This window comes from Peromyscus eremicus, chromosome 10 (genome assembly GCF_949786415.1).
Source record: "Peromyscus eremicus chromosome 10, PerEre_H2_v1, whole genome shotgun sequence".
In the NCBI taxonomy this organism is placed as follows: domain Eukaryota; kingdom Metazoa; phylum Chordata; class Mammalia; order Rodentia; family Cricetidae; genus Peromyscus; species Peromyscus eremicus.
In genome coordinates this window covers 46,612,441-46,634,569 of record NC_081426.1, presented here as the reverse complement: position 1 = coordinate 46,634,569, position 22,129 = coordinate 46,612,441, and the positions used below count along the sequence as shown (strand labels likewise).

General features: G+C 49.5%; 1 protein-coding gene across 1 annotated transcript; it reads right to left on the bottom strand.

The window, feature by feature from the left end:
* Positions 1 to 631: 631 nt before the first annotated feature.
* Positions 632 to 21,194, bottom strand: Slc34a2 (solute carrier family 34 member 2). The gene is made up of 13 exons (XM_059275053.1): positions 20,934 to 21,194; positions 12,239 to 12,353; positions 11,992 to 12,126; positions 11,112 to 11,240; positions 9,371 to 9,514; positions 8,719 to 8,830; positions 6,185 to 6,380; positions 5,494 to 5,589; positions 4,725 to 4,845; positions 3,484 to 3,651; positions 2,508 to 2,624; positions 2,289 to 2,413; positions 632 to 1,679 (listed from the first exon to the last, which is right to left on the bottom strand). The coding sequence occupies exons 1-13, from the start codon at positions 21,048 to 21,050 to the stop codon at positions 1,050 to 1,052; spliced, it is 2,205 nt and encodes a 734-aa protein (XP_059131036.1). The 5' UTR covers positions 21,051 to 21,194; the 3' UTR covers positions 632 to 1,049.
* Between the last annotated feature and the right edge of the window lie 935 nt (positions 21,195 to 22,129).

The window sequence follows — 22,129 nt, the reverse complement described above, 5'->3', positions numbered from 1 at the left end:
GAGCTTTGTAGGTGTGGAAGGGAGGCCGGACAGAGCTGACCTGTGGAAGCTGGGAAGGATCCCAGTGAATACATGACGGGGAGGGAAAGTGGATGGATGAATCAGGCCACCCAAAGCCGGCCCAGAAAGTTTCCTTACACAAAAGAAATGGACCAACTAGGACCCTTCACAGGCAGATGATCCCGGATGAAGCAGAGAGGACTCGGGACACAGGGCTGTAAAACCCCGTCAGTAACATCGCTACCTGACCAAGAGAGTGCCATTGGTCTGCAGCCACAATGCCTCACAATTTGCTTCTAGGAGTTTAGTGAAGAATCGTAGGCGTGCAAACCAATGGGTGAGCCCAGCATGTCATGAACCCCTAGTCAGGTGTGACCCCCCCCCATCCCAGAAAGCTGAGGATGAGACCACTGTGGTCAACTGCTTGGACTAGCCATACCCATCTAGCCAAAGCCCTGGTGGAGAATGGGTTGTCCTGTGATGTAAACTAGAAAGGATCACACCTATCTATGGCCTCCAAACAATTACTTCATCTTGTCTGAACTGGCTGGTCTGGGGCAGGGATGCCTAGGAGGAGCTACTGGGTAGTGGGGAATAGACTTTGATTAAAAAAAAAAAAAAGAAAAGAAAAGAAAAGAAAAAGCGGTTGAAGCTTTATACCAAGAAAGGTCAGCTTTGTACATATATTTACATACAGTCTTCCATAGGCCCCTTTCCGGAACCTGCCCTAGTGCCTCCTTTAACACTTGTCCTCTGGGTGAGGATGGCCTTTTGAAAGCATAGTCTTAGACAAGAAGTGGATGTTGTCATCTGTGGGGCCACATTCGCAGTCTAAATCTGTGTACTCTTGTCTTCTGAGAGGCAGGCGCTTGGGAATCGGGACAAGAAAGGTCCAGTTCACCTACAGGCGGAAGCTCTGGTGGAAGGGAGAGCTAGAGTTGATGTCAACTCCGTCTCTCCTCAGGGACCCTGGTGAGGTGGCAAGAGCCCTGGGAGGGGTGGATCCCACAGGGTTGAGGTCCTCCTCTCCCCTGACTCCTAGGTTGCCCCTAGAACACCGTAGTTTTGGACATGGCCTTCATGCCCACGGCCTCCACTTGACCCTTGCCCTCATCCTGGGACTCCTTGCTCATCGCTTCATTGTCGAAGGCCCCAGAGGCCTTGACTGGGACGTCCTGCTCCTCTTCCCCCTCCTCAAGGTCCCTGCAGCATTTGCTGCAGCGGCAACACTTGCAGCCACACACCATGCAGCACACGCGGCAGCACACGCGGCAGCAGCAGCAGCAGCGTCTCTGGAAGCAGGTCGTGGCCAGGGAGATGATGTTGTCCCAGGGTTTCAGAGAGTGCATGCACAGGGGCAGGAAGTTCCAGTCCCGGAGCTTCAGAGGCAGGGAGCGCGGGCAGCGGGCCTGCAGCATCCGGAGGCACAGGATCAGGAGCAGCAGCAGGACGATGGGCACACCCACGCCCACCAGCACCGGCCAGCCCGCCAGGGACAGGCCAAACACCGTCAGCGGGGTCAGGAAGAAGAAGAAGATGAGGTAGAAGATGGCGAACCAGCGGTACTTGGCCGAGATGTTGCCCAGGCCTTTGGCCAGACGGATGGGCAGGCGGGTGAACGGGATGGGGTACCACAGCAAGATTCCGGAGATGTTGAAGAAAAAATGGCACAGGGCAATCTGAAATCGAGGATGTCGGAGAGAAGGGTTAGGGGGATGGGGAGAAACAGAGGTCACCCAGTGTCTTTCCAGTGTGTGTGCATGGGCTGGGCCTGTGCAGAGCTTTATATTCCGTGAACACACATTACTTCACTGTTTGGATAATGGAAGGAAGCAAATGACTCCTCGGAATAGCTCAGCTCTTTGGGTCAGAAGGTGTCACCTAACATGGCCTTGCCTGCTGCTTCACCATGCCTTGGGCCTCTAGTGTCTCCGCAGAGGTGTTTTAGACACCTGCCTCTTAGGAACCCATAGCTTTGACTGTCCTCACTCCTGGCTCCCTGTGGCATCTCCCAGCATCTTTCCTTGTTCTGCCTTTTGGCTATAACACAGAAGGCATGTTATATATGAGAAAATAGTCTGCATGCTGGGTGTGGTGGTGTGTGCATTTAATCCCAGCACACAAGAGGTCACAGGAGTTCTCAAGGCCATTTTTATGAGTTTGGAGCCAACATGGACTCCGTGAGATTCTGACTCAAAACTCAAAAAATAAATAAATAAAACAAACCACTGGTTTGCAAAACCACAGATGGATTGTATCCCACCCAGAGCCCAGCAGCAGGTACTGACCTGGAGAGAACTCCTCAAGGTGCTACCTGGGCTGGCTAAGGCCGCCAGGATGGCGGTGGTGGTGGTGCCAATGTTGGAGCCCAGCGTGAGTGGATACGCCCTCTCGATGGTGATTACTCCAATACCTGGTGAGAAAGCACAGAACGCAGGGCATGGGCCCGAGTAACCATGGGAAGAGACAATGGGGACCCGAGGGAGAACCCTGGGACAAAAACTCACCAATGAGTGGCGTCATGGCGGAAGTGAACACGGAGCTGCTTTGCACGATGAAGGTCATGCCTGCCCCCACAAGGATGGCTAAGTAACCAGTCAACCAGGCAAAGGGAAAGGGGAAATCTGGAAGACACAGAGAAAGGTATGTCACAAGTCCTGGGGATGGCATGGGGGGGAGGGGGACGGGGAGGCCTGGCTGGCACTTCCTGAGGACCCAGGAGCAGAGGCTAAGGCAAAGGATTGTACTCTGCACATGATCTGAGATTGTCAGGTTCCTTCCCCAACCTAGATCATTCTGCAAATTCACATGTAAGCCAAGGATATGGTCGAGAGTCAGACAAACACAGACAGACAGAGGGGGACTTAGGAATACCCTGTCCCCTTCCGTAGCCCGGTCTGGCATCATTTCACATTCAGAGATGAGCTATGAACTCTTCATGGAATTAGGCCCCTGGTTAACACCTAAGCACAGGGCTCCCTCTCAAGAAGGCCCTGGGATGCATTTCATGGCCACATTGAGATTTGAGGAATGGCGTTTTCATGCTCATTGGGTGGGGTACTTTACTAGCTCCTATTGGAACAGTGTGAGCTTCATAGTTCTCCAGAGCCCCAGGAGAAATGAGGATAAATGTGGGCTAGCCTAGATACCAATTTCCCTTTCCCTAAGAGCTACTAAGAGCAGATCTGTGATAGTCTGGGTACTTCTACAGTCCTGGCCATGAGAAGGCTGAACCCTCTGGCTCTTTCTCAGGGCCTTACCCACCCTGCAATGGGAACCTGTACCTGTTTCCCCTCCCTGACCTACATGGGACATCTCAGACAATTTCCAGGGAAAATAACAGCTTAACCACTGCAGCTCAGTGGATCCAAGAATGAGTTCCACATACAGGAAATGGCAAGACGAAAATCGGAGAGCCCCACTCAGCTGTCCACACAAAGCCATCCCCAAAAGGTCAGAACAGAGCTGAAGTGTTGGACCTACCCATGTTAAGTGTCTTCTTGATGACAACAGCGACCTGTCCCCTGAGCACAGAACCCAAGAGCTTGACTATCATAATCAGACAGCCACAGAGGACCAGAAGGGAGACGGTAAGCAGGATGATACCCACAGCAAGATCTGGGAGACTGAAATTCACGAAGATGTGCTGGCCTAAAGAAACACAAAAAGCCTTGTCAGATGGCAGGGGATGCCTTGTCCGGAGACTGGCGTCTGTTCCTTCTTTTTCATAGAAACAATGAGTGTCAGTCGGACACTTGGGAGCTCAGGCTAACAATGTTCTTCTTTCAAGTTTGCCTTGAGACAGTGTTGTTTGCTAGCTGTTTTAAAACAAGCTTTAAAAACATTTTAAAGCGTGCGTGCGTGCGTGAAGAAGTACAGTTACAGGTGGTTGTAAGCCACCTGATGCAGCTCTTTGCATGAACAGTATGTGAATTTAACTTGTGAGCCATGTCTCCAGCCCCTGGTTTTTGTTGTTGAAACAGGATCTGGTATAGTCCTGGCTAGTTAGTCTCCAAAAACTGGAGAATAGCTTGATCCTCCCTCCTACATCAACCTCCTGTGATTACAGGCAGGTACCACCGGTTCTGACCCCAATGTGTGTTAACAAGTTATACTTCCTGGGAATGGAAGGTGGTGAAGTGAGGTCCTTAAATCATAGCTTGTGATGGGCAGGCCCAGATGTCCAGCCCAATTCTTCTATCACTGGTCCCCGCGTGATTTTTACTACAATGCATTTGGAGGCATTACTAACTAAAGTCCTTCCAATATATCCTTGTGACAAATCCAGGGAAGCACAGTTCTACTGACAGGTAGCAACTCCAGGATTAGGGTGACAAGTTCACCTGATTCTGTGGAAAGAATCACACTGTATCAAGGTACTCAGTGCTCAGCATTCATGGTGATGGGATAGGGAGGAACCGGGATTCCAGATAGGTTAAAAGGAAGAAAGTCTTCCTAAATATGGGAGTGTCAGGTGGGCTCAGTGCCTTGTTCAGATGGGAACTCACTGAATGAATAGACCCCACATAATCAAAGCAGGCACCAATTACCCCTGACTGATTGACAAAGGGATACTTAGGCACACCAAGGGAGCGGTAGAATCTCATCACAAGTTTTTTTGGGTGGTATAGAGTCACCAAAAGGCCTGGGCTAATCTTTCTTTCTTTCTTTCCTGTGTCACTAGACTACCCACCCAGGTGGCCAGTCGGCCAACTCCCACTCACATTTAGCAATGTTTTCCTTGTGGGTGACATTCTGGAGGGTCCAAGTCTGTATGCCATCAGTCCAGCAATGTGAAGGAGAGGTGCAGTTATCGGATGAGGGAACGGTGACATTCATCTGAGTCTAAATGACAAACATGAGAAGTGTCCATGGTGGGGACCAACAGACAAAGTGGGGACTGAGGGGGACATTACCCTTGGGTCTTATGCAATGACTCCATCATAGGGATGCCTTCCTCCCCTTGAAGAGTTAGTGGAAAATCGCTTGGAACCACTGGGATAAAATCAGGTTGTTATTTTATCAACTGCCTTGTGCACATGCACGTGCACATGCGTGTGTGCACACACACACACCCAAGAATTAAGGGAAAGCCACACCCACGCTGCATAGCAAGTTGGGTAAGTTTCCTATTTCAGAGTTGCAATATAATATAATATGTGTGCCTCCTCAGGAAGAAGAGTCTGGAACATTGAGATGCCCCTGCTGCCTGCATCTGTGCCGTGGGGCATAGACTTCGTGATCTCCAAAACAAGAGCAAAGAGGCAGCAGAAACAAGCCAGCCTTCTGTGAGAGACGCAGCATTACACCAGGCCAGGGACTGTGAAGCAGAGACGGCTGTCTCCCCGAAAGGAAGGGGCCAGATTGGATTCCCAGGAGCCTCATTTCTTTCCCCCTACTGACTTTTTATTTGCTGCTTTTGAACCCTTCGGGTGGCACACCTACTCATCCATCATCGCCCACCACCTGCCCCATGACATTCCTGACACTTACCACATTGGTTATGGTTTTGCACCAGATCTTGACCAGGCTCTTGTTCTGGGCTTCTGGGTCACTCATTGCAATTTGCTGGATGACCTTTTTATCCAGCTGAGGGGATCAATAGGGGAGAAGGGTCAGCACATCCTGGTAGTGATGCTTAACAGATGTGGTGGCTGTCAGGGGACTTTGAAGTGTGTGTGTTCGGGGCCGTGACTGTGAGCCAATCCACTCACTGTGTGCAAAGACCTCTAGCCCCGCCACCCAATCATAACCTTCCAAGAGAAGAGCATTATCCCCTAGAGATTGGCAGATACTCCGAGGGGGACTGTATGGCAAGGGCACACTAATAGCCAGTAGGCTGTAGACACCTGCTGTCTAAGTTCAAGTCCCAGCTGGCCTTTTCTCTATCAATATCTAGGACAGACACCAAGGACCATAGGGCATGATTGGTCTCAGGTGAGAAGGACAGTAACCATCAATAAGCTGTGTTGACAATAATGGAGGGAAAATGTGGCCACAAATGCTCACTCAGAAGTGCTCATCACCCCTAACCTCACCCGATCAGTAACCTAACCCAATAATAAAGAGGCCAAACCAGGCTGATGTCAAGGAAATAAAGGTGACACTCACTCACAACTACACCCACAGCTTTTGTTCTAGTCCCTAGCCTCTGGAGACGAGGGCTGTATAGCATAGCCCTTACCTGGATGATGAGCTTTGTGAAGGGGTCTGTGATGACTTTCAGAATGTCAGGGGCATCTTCTCCATTCTTGAAGGGGAAGGTGTCCACCACAAGGTTGGTCAAGAGCTCCAGGTAGTGAGTGACAGCCTCCAGGGGCAAGAGCACCAACACAGACAGCCAGTTGAAGAAGTCATGGACAGTGGCCCCTGCAAATGCCCTAAGGGACAGAAGCCGCCACTAATATTATATTCTGAGTGAGGTGATGCCGGACAGTTGGGCATTGTATTTGCTGTCATCCACCCAGGAGTACACACAGGTAGTGAGTTGGTCTAGTGGGATATTGTCAGCCAGTATAGTATTTGAGAGCTAGGATCCCAACAACCATTGTTTAACAGAATTGCATTAAGACCACCCCCTAGCCCTCCATTCCCCAATTTTTAAGGCTCAAGAATGGCTCAACATTGTCTGTTCTTCCAGAGGACCTGGGTTCAATTCCCAGAGCCCACAGCCCCAGTGTCAGCAAAGCATGCATGTGGTGCATACATACATACATACATACATACATACATACATACAGGCAAGTACACTAATAATTTTTGAATTTAAAATTATTGTGAATGTTTTCTCTGCATGCTTGTGTGTACACCACTTCTGTGTTTGCTGGATCCTCTGGAACTGGAGTTATATATATAGTTTAGAGTCACCCACCGTATGGGTGCTGGGATTCAAACCTTGTTCCTCTACAAAAGCAGTAAGTGCTTTGAAGCACTGAGCCACCTCTTCAACTGTGCTTAGACCATTTTCAACTGCTTGGAAAGCAATCTGACCTTTGAAAATTGAAGAGCAGACAATCAGGATCTTCTTACCAACTTGCACGTGTGCGCCTCGGTGTACATGCACTACAATGGTACAGGAGCCCACCAGAAGCCTGTACACTTGAACTACAGGCAGTTGTACCATATGGGTGGTGGGAACTAAACCCAGGTCCTCTGAAGAGGATCTAAGTACTTGAGCCATCTTAACAGCCCCCAAATTCTAAACCTTTAAAAATCCTCAAAATTCTGAGACATATAACTTTCAAATTAAGAAACTATCCCAAGTCAGGCAGAAAATACTGCTGTAGGCTTTTTCCTCAATGAAAATTGAAAATGTTCCTTCTGGAAATATCTCCAAGTCAGAAAATACCTACCACTGGGTGTACTTGGTCTATGACACTCTCCTTCAAGAGAGAAGCACTTGATAAGCAGATGGGGAAATACTAATTTACTAGTAAAAGAAATGCATTGCAAGTTCCGATGTTTGCTCTATGGTATTAGCTACTCTCATTCGTCCTGGAGAAGGCAATTTAAGAGACTTGCATACACTACTGATGAAACAGAAAATGATTCAAACATTTTCTGGTGCTCAGTAAAATGTGCAGGAGCCCTATAAACATTCGATATAGTAATTATTGTAGCTATCTAAGGCAATAATCCAAACCTTTGAGAAGGATGTTACACACAACCAATCCCACAACCAATATTGGTTATGGAAAGCGTACTGAAATAGTAAGGGGCATGTAGGTCAGTTATACCCAAGCGTACAGGTACCTCAGTAGATCTTAGGCTACAAGGCAGCAATCGGTGTAAGTAATCCTAAGATGATCCCAAATTTTCCAGGACTAACTGGAGTCCTGCCTGTGCCAGTCAATGACATCACCTCGTCTCCTTTGGCTTCAAGATGAGTATGATGGGGAATAGAGCAGGCTGTCTGGCTTGATGAGAAGATCAAATTAGAGAGCGCCTGCCTTAATAATGTGTATTATCACGTCCATCAAGACATGTCATCAGGAGCCAAATGAGGTGGCTCAGGCAGATGGACCATGGTGATAGTCGATTCGCCAGCAGACACACAAACATGACCTGTCTCCCGACACCCCGCTGTAATGTCAGCTGCTTGACCACACCACGATGGCATCATAGACAAGCTGGGAATTGCTTCTTCTGTGTTTTAATAAGCTCTGGTAAGAGTCTATCACTGGTTAGAAAAGCTGGGGAACGGGCTTAATTCCCACGTTAACATTTTAAGAGGGTTTCCCTTTGCCTATTTCCAACTGCGCTATTTTCGGATCTTATACATCATAGACTAACTATATTTGCCTGCGCCGGCTTCCAGGTGAAGAGGTAGTGTTGGTTGAGCTAGCCCCAAATGGAAGTTTTAGGAAGTTATAATTATCTATGACTAAGTGAGACAGTGAAGCCTGCGCTTGTTTTAATGCCACCACCCAGCAGTACATGTCTAGCTAGTGCTTACCTTTCATGCACCCTGATTCGGTGCCAGGTGCTTGTTTGCATGGCTGTTTAATCGTTACAATAACCTAGTGGTGCTGGATAGTATTATTCTAGCTCTGCAGATCAGTAAGTGGATTTTAATCAACTAGGCTTCCCAACCCTCACTGGACTCTTGAGGCTCCTTCTGGGTAAACCTCCGAGCACAGCTTCATGACTAGGTAGATAAAGGCCCGGACTCCAACGACAGACCCGGTGGGCACAAAAAGCCTGCCCCGAGATGCCTACCTTCTGAACTCATTCCGGTCTCCTGCCTGCATAAGGGCCACGATAGTATTGGTGATGGAGGTTCCGATGTTGGCCCCCATGATGATGGGGATGGCAGCCCGCACGGTCAGCACTGAAGGGCAGAGAGAAGAAAAGAACTGTGGGGCAGCCTACAAGGCAGGAGAGCCATGTTCCACACATCCCAATGTGGGATGAATGATTATTCTAGAAAGCAGCTCTCAGATTCTGGGGGGGGGGGGGGGCTTAGTGTCATACATAACAGTACACAGCTATTAAAATCCAGAAAGGGGAGTCGATGAATCTGTATGAACCCCATTCTTGATGTAATTTTAGGGCACTAGCTGATCCCCTGAAGCCCTATGGTCCTTGCTTTAAAATTGCCCTGTCTTCTAAGACGGACGTCAAATCATCTCACAGGACACTAGGAATCAGTCAGTGAATAAAGGAATGGATGAGTCCCATGGTTGATAAGGACACCGTATGTGGCATAAAGGCTCATGAGTCATTGTGTTGTGTAGCGTAGGCTGGCCTCAAATTCACAATATAGAAAAAGTCTTATTAGTTTTGGCTAAAATACTGGCGTAAGAAAAAAAGATGGGAAGGGAGTTAATTGTGACGTGACCTAGATAGAATCAGAGCAAGTCCAACTCACGTGAGGAAGCAACCATGCTGACAATGATGGACGAAGACGTGCTGGAGCTTTGCACCATGACGGTCACCAGCACGCCAATCACTAGCCCAGCCACGGGATTAGACATGATGGAGTTGTTGCTGAAGAACTGTCCGGCCATTTTCCCTGGAAGAACAAATGATGGTCATGTGAGGATGGGTTGGGGGGGGTGGTACCCAGTCCTAAATAAGGTCCACACAAGGCCAGTTGTCTGTGGAGTGGGAGCCCAGACTCCAGCTCAGCTGGGCCTGTGGGTCTTGTTTGCCATTCTTTCTCCTTGGGTTGTCCGGAGAGGGAAGCTGTCTGTCAATGTGAGCCTCCAGGTCCACGTCTTGGACCCCGTTTACCTCCATCCTCAGCCGTGGGTCTTATCCTAACTTCACTCTACAGCTTCCTACCTTGAACCTCTTTAGTCAGCCAGCCTTCCAGTCTTCTCTGGGCTTAGTATAAATCCTAATTCCTCTGTTCTCTATTCTCTATTCTCTCTCATCTATTCTCTAGTACCTCCAGCTATTCTCATCACTGAATTCCAGAGGTTTCTCTGGGAGTGTACCTATGTGACCCTCAGTCCTTCCCCAACCAATTCTATGATGGATGCCTACAGAAGGACTGGATGTAAATTGTCCAGATCATCATTATCATAAGCCAAGCCTCTTATGGATGTTCCCACGGGTCAGTGAGATTTATCACATTCGATGGTCAATTTACCTCTAACAATTGACCTAAATCTCTTAGGTCAGAAAGATCAGCTCAGTTGGACATGGTGGCCCATCCCTTTCAGCCCAGAACTTGGGAAGAAGCAGAGACAGGAGGATGCCTGTGAGTTCCAAACTAGCCAGAAATAGTGAGACCCTGTTCTAAAACAGGCTTAGAAAGAATGTGGTGGAGCATGCCTTTAATCCTATTGGAGGCAAATGGATCTGAAAGTTAGAAGGCATCCTAGTCTAAATACGGAGTTCCAGAACAGCCAGAGCTACATAGAGACCCTGTCTCAAAATCAAAAACAAATAAAAAACTAGACTTTTAAATTTCTATTTATTTAGCTCAAGGCAGCAAGAGAGCAGAACCCCACAGGCTTTTGTGACCCCCTGATCCTGATCTGTGCTCTGGCTGTGTTTAAAGTCTGGTTAGTTAGTGACCTCTGAGCCTTAATTCTCTCTTACAAAAGGGAGGGACTTTAGGAAGGACTATTCCAGACAGGGCCACTCAGGGTGCTATCTATCTGTTGTCAGAAGGGCCCCAAGTTAATTGAGCACACATGGCCACTTCACTTCTGGGTTTCGGGAACACCAGCCTCTGTGTCCTGGGTTCAGGCCGGGGAAGGCATCTACTGTGGGGTCTTCCTAGCCAGCTTTGATCTATCTTTCCTACTTGCTTTGGCCTGTGAGGTTTTTTGTTTTTGTTTTTGTTTTCCCCACTCTCTAGACAGAAGCCTAGAGACAGCAGGGATCCCCAGATAAAAGGAGTCAAGCAATTTCCTGCTGGGTACAATAGAAAGGATTCTAACAGCCAAGATCAGCTCCAGCCCTGGCTCCTGCCTTAAGCCACCTAAGCCACTTAGAAGTTACAATCTTCTTCTCCATGATAGGGGACATCTGAGCTGCCTGTCAGGTTTGCCCTCACACACACCCAACCATGTGGAAGCGTGTGAAGGCCTGTGAGCTGCGTCCACCCGACATGAATAACCCACCTCCAGCCCTCAAGGCCTCGGCGAGGTCCTTACCTCCAACCAGTTGGAAGGCACTGCTGAGTATATCCAAGGAGCAGACGAACAAGTAGAGGAAGCCCAGGAGAAGGATGAATTTCCCAATCCCCTGGAAAACGCAGAGAATCTTCCCTCTGGTGTCTCTCTCTGTGGGGGGATGCGGGAAGGAATGCACAACAGTTAGAATCTTTCCAGCTGGAACAGTGATGTTTGGCGAGGGAGCTCCCAGCTCTACCTCCTGTTGCCACTGGCTCCTATATCAAGGCCTGGAAACGGGGCAGCTTCCACTGCCGCAGGTTTCCTGGCCGTTCTCTTTAGGATGATGCATTTCACTGGACCCTCCCGAGTGCTTCTAGAGTCAGGGGGGAGGGGGAGCTCGCTGTGCAGACTAGAAGGGATGTTCAAGTGAAGAACCACAATGTCACTGAGGGAGCAGGTAGTTACTTGCCACCCGATGCAGGGTCACAGGCAATGGCTCCACAAAGCACCTTGAGAGCAGCACAGATAACCCCTGGAATCACAGCTGCAGTTTGGTGAGGGCCCGGGCCTTACCCATCCAGCTAATCTACAATAGCGTCTTCTTGCCTCTCCTACTCATTCCCTTCCCTTCCCACCACCCAAGCCTATCCTAGCTGACTGGTCCACAGGCTGATCGGAACCCCACACCTGGAAGAGAAATAAGCTCACGGTCACCCCAGCTTCGCTGGCTGTGTTCTCAGTACCTCTTACGAAATCTACAACCTACCAGCATACACCGAATCTGTTCCGGCCTTGGTCCCTGGTACTTTGAAGGAACAAAGGGTCCCCAAGCTATCGTTCTTTAGATAACTTAGGGAAATGCTGTAGATTGACTATGTCCTTCTTGCAGGTCTCTGCTGGATGCTGGACATCCACTTACCTGACCATTTGATCCCGGTGTCCTGGAGTTCAGGCAGGTCCCAGGGGTCACTCCCCTCAGCGGGCTCCTCTATCAGGACCACGGTGGAATAGGAGGGTAGAAGTTCAATCTTGGTTACAGGAGCCCCACTGTCATCTGCTCAAACAAGCAGCAAAGGCCGTGAGCAATGAGAGCTGAATCTCGGGGGCGAGGGTGGGGGTGGGGATCCTCCAAGGGGGCCTGCCCCCAGTTGGTGAGGAGCACTTACTTTTGCTGGCCTCCTTCTCCTTGGCTACTGGGTTAGACTGTGGACCTGAGGCCCCTTCAATGAATTTATTGGGGTTGGGCTGGGCATTTTCCAACTCGGGCCAAGGAGCCATGATCTGCGAAAGAGAAGACAGAGCTTAAGGATGTTGTCACTGATGTAACAGTTGCCTGAGAAGAAGTCACTCCTTTGCAAATCTTCTACTTAGGAATGGGAAGCAGGAAAGGTGTTTGTACCAATGGACTCCATCTGCTCGTTGCACTGAGACAAGTTCAACTGTAAATCAGCACCAAGCCTCACTCAGTGCTCTTGACATCCACATATGCTAATGCAAGTGTATAATGTATATACTCCTAGGCAGCCCACCTGTTTTCCCTACCATCTGGGTCTTCTGTGAAAATGTGATAGTGTCACTCTTGAGTGACTTAGGACCAAGGGCCTTTCTTTATGCCTCCAAGCACTCGGTACCGGTTTCCTCCATACTTCTTGAGCTCTGGGACTGGTAAGGAGGTCAAAGGGCTGATAAATCGCATCTATCACTGGGTCACCCTACCATGATCAATGGCCCTTTTATAAGAGCTGCATTGTTTCTGGCCCCTGCAGAGATTTCCTCGTAACCCATTTTCTCCACAATGTCCCTCTCAGTTACAATGCCAGCTCACCTGTTTGGCCACAGCTCACAGCCTATCCTGACACCATGAAGCAGAACAATCCAAAGAACAGAAAATTCACAGAAAAGGAAGTACAGACAGCTAAGAGTTCAGCCTCATCAGCAATTCGAGATATGCAAATTAAGTGGTGACCAGCAGAATGTAATCTACTGTGCTGTGGTAGCTAGGCATGCTGTTCCACACCTATAATCCCAGCACTCAGCAGCCTGAGGCATGGAGGATCTCCATGAGTTCAAGGCCAGCCTGGGTCGTGTAGTGGAGCTCTAGGGCAGCCCGGACTAGAAAAGGAGCATATCTCCGGACAAAGATGTACCATACTGGAGAAGACGCTGTAAGATCAGCATGGAAGCTCTCAAAAGTGTATGGCCCTGAGGCTAATGTACCTTCACTCATCCTGCATCTCAGCCTTACCCATTTCCCTTATGGGAATTAGAAGGAACATGAGCTCTCAGAAACACCTGCCTTATCCTGGTCAATTCGAGAGGATTCCCTGAACCAGCTGACCTTTACTTCCTGTTTACCAAAGGACAGGCAGCACCAAGAGAGGGTCATCCTTAGGGCCCAAAGCTCCGCCTAGCCCGAGATAAGGCCCAATACATATTCATTAATGAGATGGAAACACAGACAAAAAGGTATTTCCTGCCGAGTCATTTACAGATTTGTAAAAATTTTTAAAAAAATGAGGAAGGCAGATCAAAGTATAACGGATAGCAAATCATTAAAGGTGGTCAGGAAAACCAAACACAGGCAAACACTCTTTAGTATGAATAAGAGGCGTACTTTGTCCCAATCTGGCAAGGTTGCACCAGGGTAACTAAGATCCAAAATCATTGCATGGGGTTCAGAGTGGGGGCGGGATATCCACATCTATCCAACTTCTGGTTAAAAGGGCTGATTCTAGCCAAGTGTATGGCTTGTGGTGATTTTGAGGCCAGCCTGGCTACACAGGGGATACCAGATCAGGCTGGGCTAGAGGACCCTATCTCAACACGCAGGCACATACGCACTGGGCTGGGAAGTTGGCTCAGGGGCCCAACATTTGTCTAACACGGCTAAGACCAAGACCCCGGGCAACAACAAAAAGGGATAATAAAATTGTATAGGTTTGCCACACCCCCAGCTCTCTGTGAGGTGACCTCATGGTATTTACATAGGAGGAAATGGTTCAGAGTGAGGGTCCAGCGCAAGGTGACTGATCGTCTTGCTGCTGCACCTCACGTGGAAAATGGAGTCAGTGGCAGCCTTCCTGGGCACACAAGGCAGGTGGAAGGAAGACTGACTCGTGGCCGAAACCAGAGCTTCCTGCCCTAGGCGCTTGAATTGAGGAGCCTTTGACCTGCGTTCTCCCTGGCGCTCTCCACCTGCAGGCTGCTGTTCTTGGACAACTCTCGCAGGCTCTACTTCAGGTTCACCCCAATTTAAGCGAACCCTTCACCCTTCCGTCAAAACACATGTTCCCTGCAGCAGAACTTTCCCGATTGTAACACTTGCCCATCACTGTTCTAGACCTTTAAAGTCATCCGACTGTTCCCAACCCCCCCCAGAGCTACTGGCTCTACCTGGACGCATGTCCCACCATCTGCAGCTCCCAAGTGAACAGAAGTCAAATTCACTAGTGTTGCCCCCCCCCCCGCCCCCGTCTCCCCATGGGTGACCCTTCCTAACACAGCTTTGCTATACACTGTTTCCCCAACATCCTATGGCCCATTACCGCCCTCAGTTGATCTCTCTTCTCTCCCTGCCACTTTGGGGTCCCACTTCTATCTGATAGGGACAGTGCTTCAATCCTCAACCCCACCTCCTCTCTGCTCTGGCCTTGCCCTTCTCAGTCCCGGCACGCGCTAGGGGTGTGACTCATCTGGTACACTCCAGCACATATCACTATGACATCTCTTAATCTCTAATAACCAGGACTATTTAATGAGCATCAGAGAGCTACCCGGTGCCAAGCCGGTGCCCGATATACGTTCTTAGTCGGGCTCTATGCACAAAAGGGCTGGCAAAACTACCACAGAAGCAGCCTAGCAGCGAAGGACAGCACTTTCTACAGTTCTGCCGGGTTGGGGCCTCACCCACAATTTTTTTTTTTGTTTGTTTGTTTTGTTTTGGTTTTGGTTTTTCGAGACAGCGTTTCTCTGTGTAGTTTTGGTGCCTGTCCTGAATCTTGCTCTGTAGATCAGGCTGGCCTCGAACTCACAGAGATCCGCCTGGCTCTGCCTCCCGAGTGCTGGGATTAAAGGCGAGCGCCACCGCCGCCCACCGCCCAGCCTCACCCACAATGTTAAGGAGTAACATCAGCATGGCTTGTCTCCCTGCAGTACAGTTTCACTTAGGGAACCGGGAAAGGGTGGCAGGCCATGACTGGTATATGATTTACGTTCCAGATAAGCTGTTTTCACGGATTGAGGTGTTTATTAACCTAAACATTGACAACTGGGGCGTGCAGGTCTCTGATGGGGGGGTTGGTCCTGTGTCCTGAGGGGTATTTAGCATCAGCCCTGTCCCTACTAAATGCCAAGACCCTCACTCCAATATATCCAAACATTGTCAAATATCCTAAGGGACTGAAGACCATTTCCAGAGGAAACTTGGATTTTCAGATTGCAACTTCCTGGGTTCAAGATCCAGTTTTGCCTCCATGACATTGGGTAAGTCCTTTCTGTCTTAGTTTCCCTGTATGCAAAATGACACACACCTGTGCTAATGGGACTTCTCAGAACAGTGTCCAGCACTGTACCCTTGCGATGATGCAGTGCCTTGCTAAAATGATCATAGAAGATTGTTGTCTCACTAGGAGTTACAGAATTAAAACTGCAGGTAATCCCAGCACTTGGAGGAAGGGGAAATATAGCAAGTCTGAGACAGCCAAGGCACCAGTGAGACCCTGTCTCAAAAAGAGGAAATAAAAAGCATCGAAGCTCACACCAATCACAGCACTCAGGTGTGCAGCATTCAGGCAAGCTAAATCTCTGAGGTTCAAGGTCAGCCTAGGCTAGCCAGGACTACATAGTGAGAACTGGTCTCCAGACCCCCCCCCAAAAAAAAAAATCCAACTCTAAGCTGGGCAAGGTAGTGAACTCCTGTAATCCTGGAATTTGAAAGGCTGGTGCAGGAGAATGGCAAGATCAGGAAAATAGAAAGCAGGATGGACACACATACATGCCTTAGGGATTGCAATGAGCTATTTGTGGTTACCCAAGGAGCTAAGGGGTCTCACTTAATGGGCTCTCTATTCCTGGAGGCGTACTGAGAAATTTGTAGAGCCATCCCCCACTTCTAACAATCTTAAACGCAGGGACTGTTTTCCCCTCATGAACCTTTTACCTCACCTTCAGAAATAAAATGTAAGTTCTCAGAGGGCAGGAGACTGCTGGCTTCTCTTCCAGTGCCCAGGGGAATGAACACAGCGATCAAGTGGAAAAGCCAGCACTCAGGCCCTGCTGAGGGAATGCACTGCTCCATGTTGATTGTGACTAAGTAGCGATTTGAGCCTGAGTCTTCCTGACAGGGGGCTGTCCCTCGTCGCCATATGCAAGTTGGATTGGCCAAGATTTGTTGGCTAGAGCAATGATCCCTAGAAACTGTGGCCCGATGCCACTACACCCCGCCAAGGAACTCACCACAGCAGTCAGGTGTGACTGGGGTTGTTACTTCCCTGTTAGCTACAGGATGTGTTCTGTGACCAGATGTCTATGACTGGCCAGGACCCAAACAGAAAGAATGTCCCCAGTCTGTGGTACCTCCACCTCCAGTGCCATTTACTATGAATTTGAACCATCAAAAGGAGAAGCACTTCTGTAGATTACCTGTGCTCCTTCATGGGAGACCACCTTATCCTGAGCTCAGTTACTCAATACACTTCATAAACATTTCCTATAGGAAGCAATTCAGGTACTCGGTCTCCTCCATCACCACTTAGGCCATATCCTGGTGGATCAGGAAAGAAGCCGTAGATCCACACACTTGGCACTAGCACCTTGGCAAGCATCTAGGAGCACAGTCCACCCAGCCCTGGCTGTCGAAAATGGCTGGCCATGCCCTTCCTGACTTTTTTTACCCCCACAGATAATGTATCCTGAAAGTAGGAGACGCAGGACATCTGGCAACCATCCAGCCATGCCACTCTGCTGCTCAGTTACCCGGGCTCCATTCTCCCAGCCTTCTCTGCAGGGTAACCCAGAGCCTGCAGCTGGAACTGTGGAGCAAAGGCTAGACCTGGAGCAAGCAAATACCCTGCAGTCGGCCCCTGGAGTAGGTAGGTCATCACTCCAGGGACCCTCCAGTTCGCTGCAGGTAATGCTTCTGTGGAGACTACAGTGTCTGGCTGTGAGACAGAGCTGTGGTAGAGGGTGGCCAGCCCTGAAGATCCATCTAGGCTTCAATTTCATCATCTCAGAAATGGAAGAGTGTCATATTCCTCCCGGAGCTGTCAGGAAGACTAATTGACAGTACATGTCGGTAAGGCCTGAGTACCGCCTGGCAGAGTGCCCCCAAATGGAGACGTGAGTGGCATCATGAACTAGTCTAAGCCCCACTTGGTCTACAGAGAGTCCATTGCCAGCTTTGGGCACAATAAGGATCCTAAGGAATATGGGTGATGTTTTGTGACATGACCCTTCAAAGGCAGAATGAAGCGGAGGCAAAGAGAACCAAAGAAGCAGATTATAGTCACGCCATTGCCTGGGGGCAACATTATTCCTACAAAGGAATTTTTCTTTCCAGGATACAACAAAATGAAGGCAAAGAGGTGAAAAAAACTTGTCTAAAAGTCACATAGCTCAGTGTGTGTGTGTGTGTGTGTGTGTGTGTGTGTGTGTGTGTGTCTGTGAACCCAAGGATATACTTTCAAAGCCAGAAGCCTTCAGAAAATTCTAGCTACACCTTCATACACCATAAACTTCACAGCCAGGGGCCATAGGGAAGCCTTCAGGTCCCATGTCCCACATTCAAGCACCAGGAGCCTCAGTCTGGTTCATCAAGGACTCAGGAACGTGACTGCAGGAATCACTCCTGTGTCTAATTGGATACCCAAATACAGTGATAAAGAATTCTGTAATGACTGGCTGAAGAAAGTCTTCAGACAACAGTCCTCCAGGTAAGTCTACTGAGAAGGGTGGACAGAGGATGGGGTGTCAATCTGAGGTCACTGACACAGAGACATGACAGGCACCAAACTTGCTTCCTGAAGAAAGGGCCTTAGCTTTTGGGCCCTTCCAAAGGCTTCTCCTACCTCCAGATGCCACTGTTCCCCCTACTCTCCCACCTAACACTGGATTCCTGCACTCTCTTGCTACCCACCAGAAGCAGCAAGCACAGAGGGAAACACTCCATCTAACAGGGTGTCAACTGCCCAGCCAGACCAACAACTATCATCACAAGGGCCCCACGTCCTGAGCCCACACCAGACCCATCTCTACGGAGCTGGATGGGAGCCTCGCTCTTGGCTCTACTTCACAATGTCACACACAATGCCAAGAGGAACTCATTCCTCCTGGGCAGGCCCAGAAGGGGAAACTTCGGGGCTCTTCTAGGACTCACTAAACAGGAAAGTGTGGGGCACCGGCAGTCACCCATACCCTTTACTTTGCATGTTTGAGCTTCTCTGTCCAAGGCCCAAGAATGAGAAAGTGAAATGGCCCAGGTCAGTGGCCCTGTGTCCTCACACCGGGTATGGCTATAGCACAAGAATGACGATTGGACAGTGGTTGGCGCTGAAAGGCAGGCCAACGATTATTGAGCACCTTCTGGGCTATGTTGTAAGTCATGCACACTGATCAACTCATCTAATTGCCAATCACTTTAAGGCACTTTGGGGAGGGGGTGCAGAATATACCATATAATGCACATAACTTCTGGCAATCCTCCTGTTTCAGCCTCTCCAAAAGTGGGGCTACATACAGGTGTGTATCACCATACTCAGCCATCAGTGATCTTTGAGACCAATTCTCACACCATTCTGCAGAGGGAGAGATTTGTTTTATGCCGTTTGGTACTAACTTTATGGCCATACCAAAAGGAAACCTGAGATGCAGAAATATTGCTGTCAGAGAATCACTACAACTTCAAAGACAATTCAACTCTATGCAGCCAGTGCTCTCTGGGGGCCTGAGAAGTTCCTATGCTTTGAAAGAATAAGGCGCCGGGCGGTGGTGGCGCAGGCCTTTAATTCCAGCACTCGGGAGGCAGAGGCAGGCCGATCTCTGTGAGTTCCAGGCCAGCCTAGGCTACAGAGTGAGATCCAGGAAAGGCGCAAAACTACACAGAGAAACCCTGTCTCGAAAAAACGAAACAAAAACAAAAAAATAAGGCAAAATCACTGAGAGTAATTAATGGCTGCTTTTCCTTCACTTCCTTCAAGCATCAGAAAAAATACCTCCCTGAAGGGGGAGGTAGGGGTGTGATCAGAAGACACGTGGTGGTTGCACTACATGCCTGAAATCCCAACATTGCAAAAGCTGAGGCAGGAGGATTGCCATGTCTGAGGTTGACCTGGACTACAGCAAGAGTTTTTTCAAAAAAACGGGGGGGGGGGGGTAACTAACTGCTCTGGGTCTTACAGTGGAGAGTGGCTACAGTATTAGACCTTATATGAATGATACTAGTGAATTTTTTTTTAAAGACATTTAGTCTATCTCTATAAAATTTGGGCCCACACAATCTGTCATAGTGTCCTTTTAGTTTGTATTTATATTTTAACTTTTAGTCAGGTGTGGTAGGGCAAGTCTATAATCCCAGCACTTAGGAGGCTGAGGCCTGAGGATAACTGATTCAAGACCTACATGAGACTCCGTCTCAAAAACCCAAAAGCTGGTGGTGTATCCCAGTGGCATAGTGCCTACCTAGCCTAACAAAGTTCTGAGTTCAATCCTTAGGTTGCAAACGAGTTTGGTAGCTGACCTGTAACTATATTCTGCCTTGTTTGTGGGAGTTTAAAAAGTTGAATTTGTAAACATAAGCATACTGCCATCATTATCAAAAGCTAGTGTACTCCACATCCCCCAAAGGCTGTTTTATCCATAAGTTTAGTCTGTGCCTGGCTTGTATCTAGCAGCCACAGTTGTGGTAGCCTTGAGGAGGCTGGAGCAGAGAGGGGTAACTCGTGGAGCATCTAAAACTATTATAAAGCCTGCCCTTCTTGCCATCCATTTACAAGTTTACAAAACAAAGGGTCATTATCAGCTGGCATAAGATAAGACAGTCTCCCAATCCCAAACAATGGCCGCTGAGGGGAGGCTGAGGTTTTCTAGAAAATGCCTAACAGAGGGCAAGTTACAGTTTCCAAGTTAGGAAAGTGGACACAGGATGACAGCACAAAAACTCTCCTGAAGACCCCCCAAAGTAGGAAAGCATAGGTTTAAGAAGTTAATCACAGCACCTATGGCAGGCATCTGCCCCCATGGAACTTGAACTTCAAAGCAGGTACTCCCCTCTTTCTGGCCTGAACATGCTGGGTTTCCCCAACCTTGTGCATATATTCTTCCTGCAAGTTACTAACACCCTGTTCCCTAGTACTCTCTGCCTTAAACAGAAATCAAATCCTAAGTTCTGTTCAACACATCTGAGGAGGAGGAAGCCTTTAGCTGAGTACCCCTTGAGGCGACTCATCCTCCAGCAGCCAGAAACATATAATTTGCAGAAAAGACCCAAGTGTCATCAGGAGGGCAACTGCATGGCAGGGACCTGAAGGGAGTCACACAAGTGACCTTTCAAAGAGTGAGCCCAGCCGGGTAGAGATCCCACCCCAAGCCACTCGGACACAGCTATCCCAGAAGCTCCCAGGTGAGGCATGTCCACCTCACTCATGTAACAAGAGTCGTTCCTGACAGCAAAGATCTGAAAGTTTCCGAAAGATAAATAAATGTTCTATTTCCTCCTCTGCAGCCCCGAGCCAGTGAAGCCAGTGAAGTCTCTTGTGCTGAGCATGGAGGGGCGTCTACAAAGAATGAAGTCACTTAAGAACTCCGTGAAGGTCCTTGAGGGCAGAAGCAGCCGGCAGCGCGGTAGCAGCGGCGGGCGGGTGTACTCACCAGCGCTCCCTTCGCAGGTAAGGGACTGCAGGAGGCACCCAGGTGGAGCGCAGCTGAGCGCCCGGTATATATACAGAGAAGGTGTTGCGCAAAGAGGCCGGCGGCAGTCGCTGTCATCACGCCCCTCGCACATTCCAGGACCGCCTGCCGCCGCCACGGCACTGCCTACCTGCCGGCTTAATGAGCCCATCGCGACCTCGAGGGCTGCGGGAAGTAACCTCAGACCGGGCCGGCAGTACGAACGGCCGAACGGCCTTGCGCCCGGATGGCGCCCCGCGAGCCCCCGAATGCCCCGGCTGCCCTCCCAAGCGGGGTTCCTGCGAACGCCGGCCGGTCAGCTGCGCACCCTGCCCTCTGACTCCATCTCCCCAAGAGCCTGAGCCTTCCGGTCTCCCGGGGCTGGAAAGAGGTTAGACACTGAGCCACAGACTGGAAATTCAGGGACTGATTCTTCGCAACAAAGCCAGGATTGTTCGAGGTGCCTCTGCCCTGAGACCTGTCTGGACTGGGCAGTTTAGAACAAGGCCAGCGAGGATCTTAAGAGTGTTTGGGGAAGGTCTTGAGGGGCAGGCTTGGAAAAGGGCTGCTGTCTCCACTGTGAGAGAGCCCAGGGTTTGTCATGGCTCTTTTCAGTCGGTTTCCTCTACCTCCACCCCCTATAACATGGCCGGGAGATCTGCCGTGGGAAGCCCCCGGGCTAGTACTGAACACGGCGGACAGACATCACCTCTGATCAGAGCATAAAAGCTTTGCCTCGGGTCAAGGAGCCAAGATTTAAGACGTAGGGGTGATGGCAGAGACTCACTCTAGATCTGCTAAAACAGAGGCTAGCCCACTCCTTTCTGCCTCAACTCCAGATTTCTAAATGTCCCTACCTAGTATTTGAAGTGCTGCCCTGGGACAAGCTCTCAGAAGCTCAGCGGCCTGCTTTTAATTCCCCGCTCTGCCCCCTTGTTTTCCACTGTCCAGTTTGCTCCTCCCGTGTAACCCGGGAATGCAGCTGTGGCACATAGCACTCAATGCGCTAACTCACCACCCTTGCTTTCAAATGGGAGCTTGTGGTGTTCGGAGGAATAGGAAGGTATTAAATGGATCACAATGCCACTTCTGCCTACAGCAGCCCAAAGGAGGACTCGCTGAAGACAGAGCAGAAAGCTAATCCGCCTAGTGGCCCTGCTGAGGGATGATGCTTGCAC

What these genes read in the sequence shown, in the direction of transcription:
- Slc34a2 (XM_059275053.1), bottom strand. Translation starts at nt 21,050, where the DNA reads ATGACAGCGACTGCCGCCGGCCTCTTTGCGCAACACCTTCTCTGTATA. An exon ending in CACCGGGATCAAATGGTCAG is followed by an intron (nt 11,241 to 11,991) that starts GTAAGTGGATGT and finishes ATCCCCCCACAG; the next exon opens with AGAGAGACACCAGAGGGAAG. An exon ending in TGCCTTCCAACTGGTTGGAG is followed by an intron (nt 9,515 to 11,111) that starts GTAAGGACCTCG and finishes TTGTTCTTCCAG; the next exon opens with GGAAAATGGCCGGACAGTTC.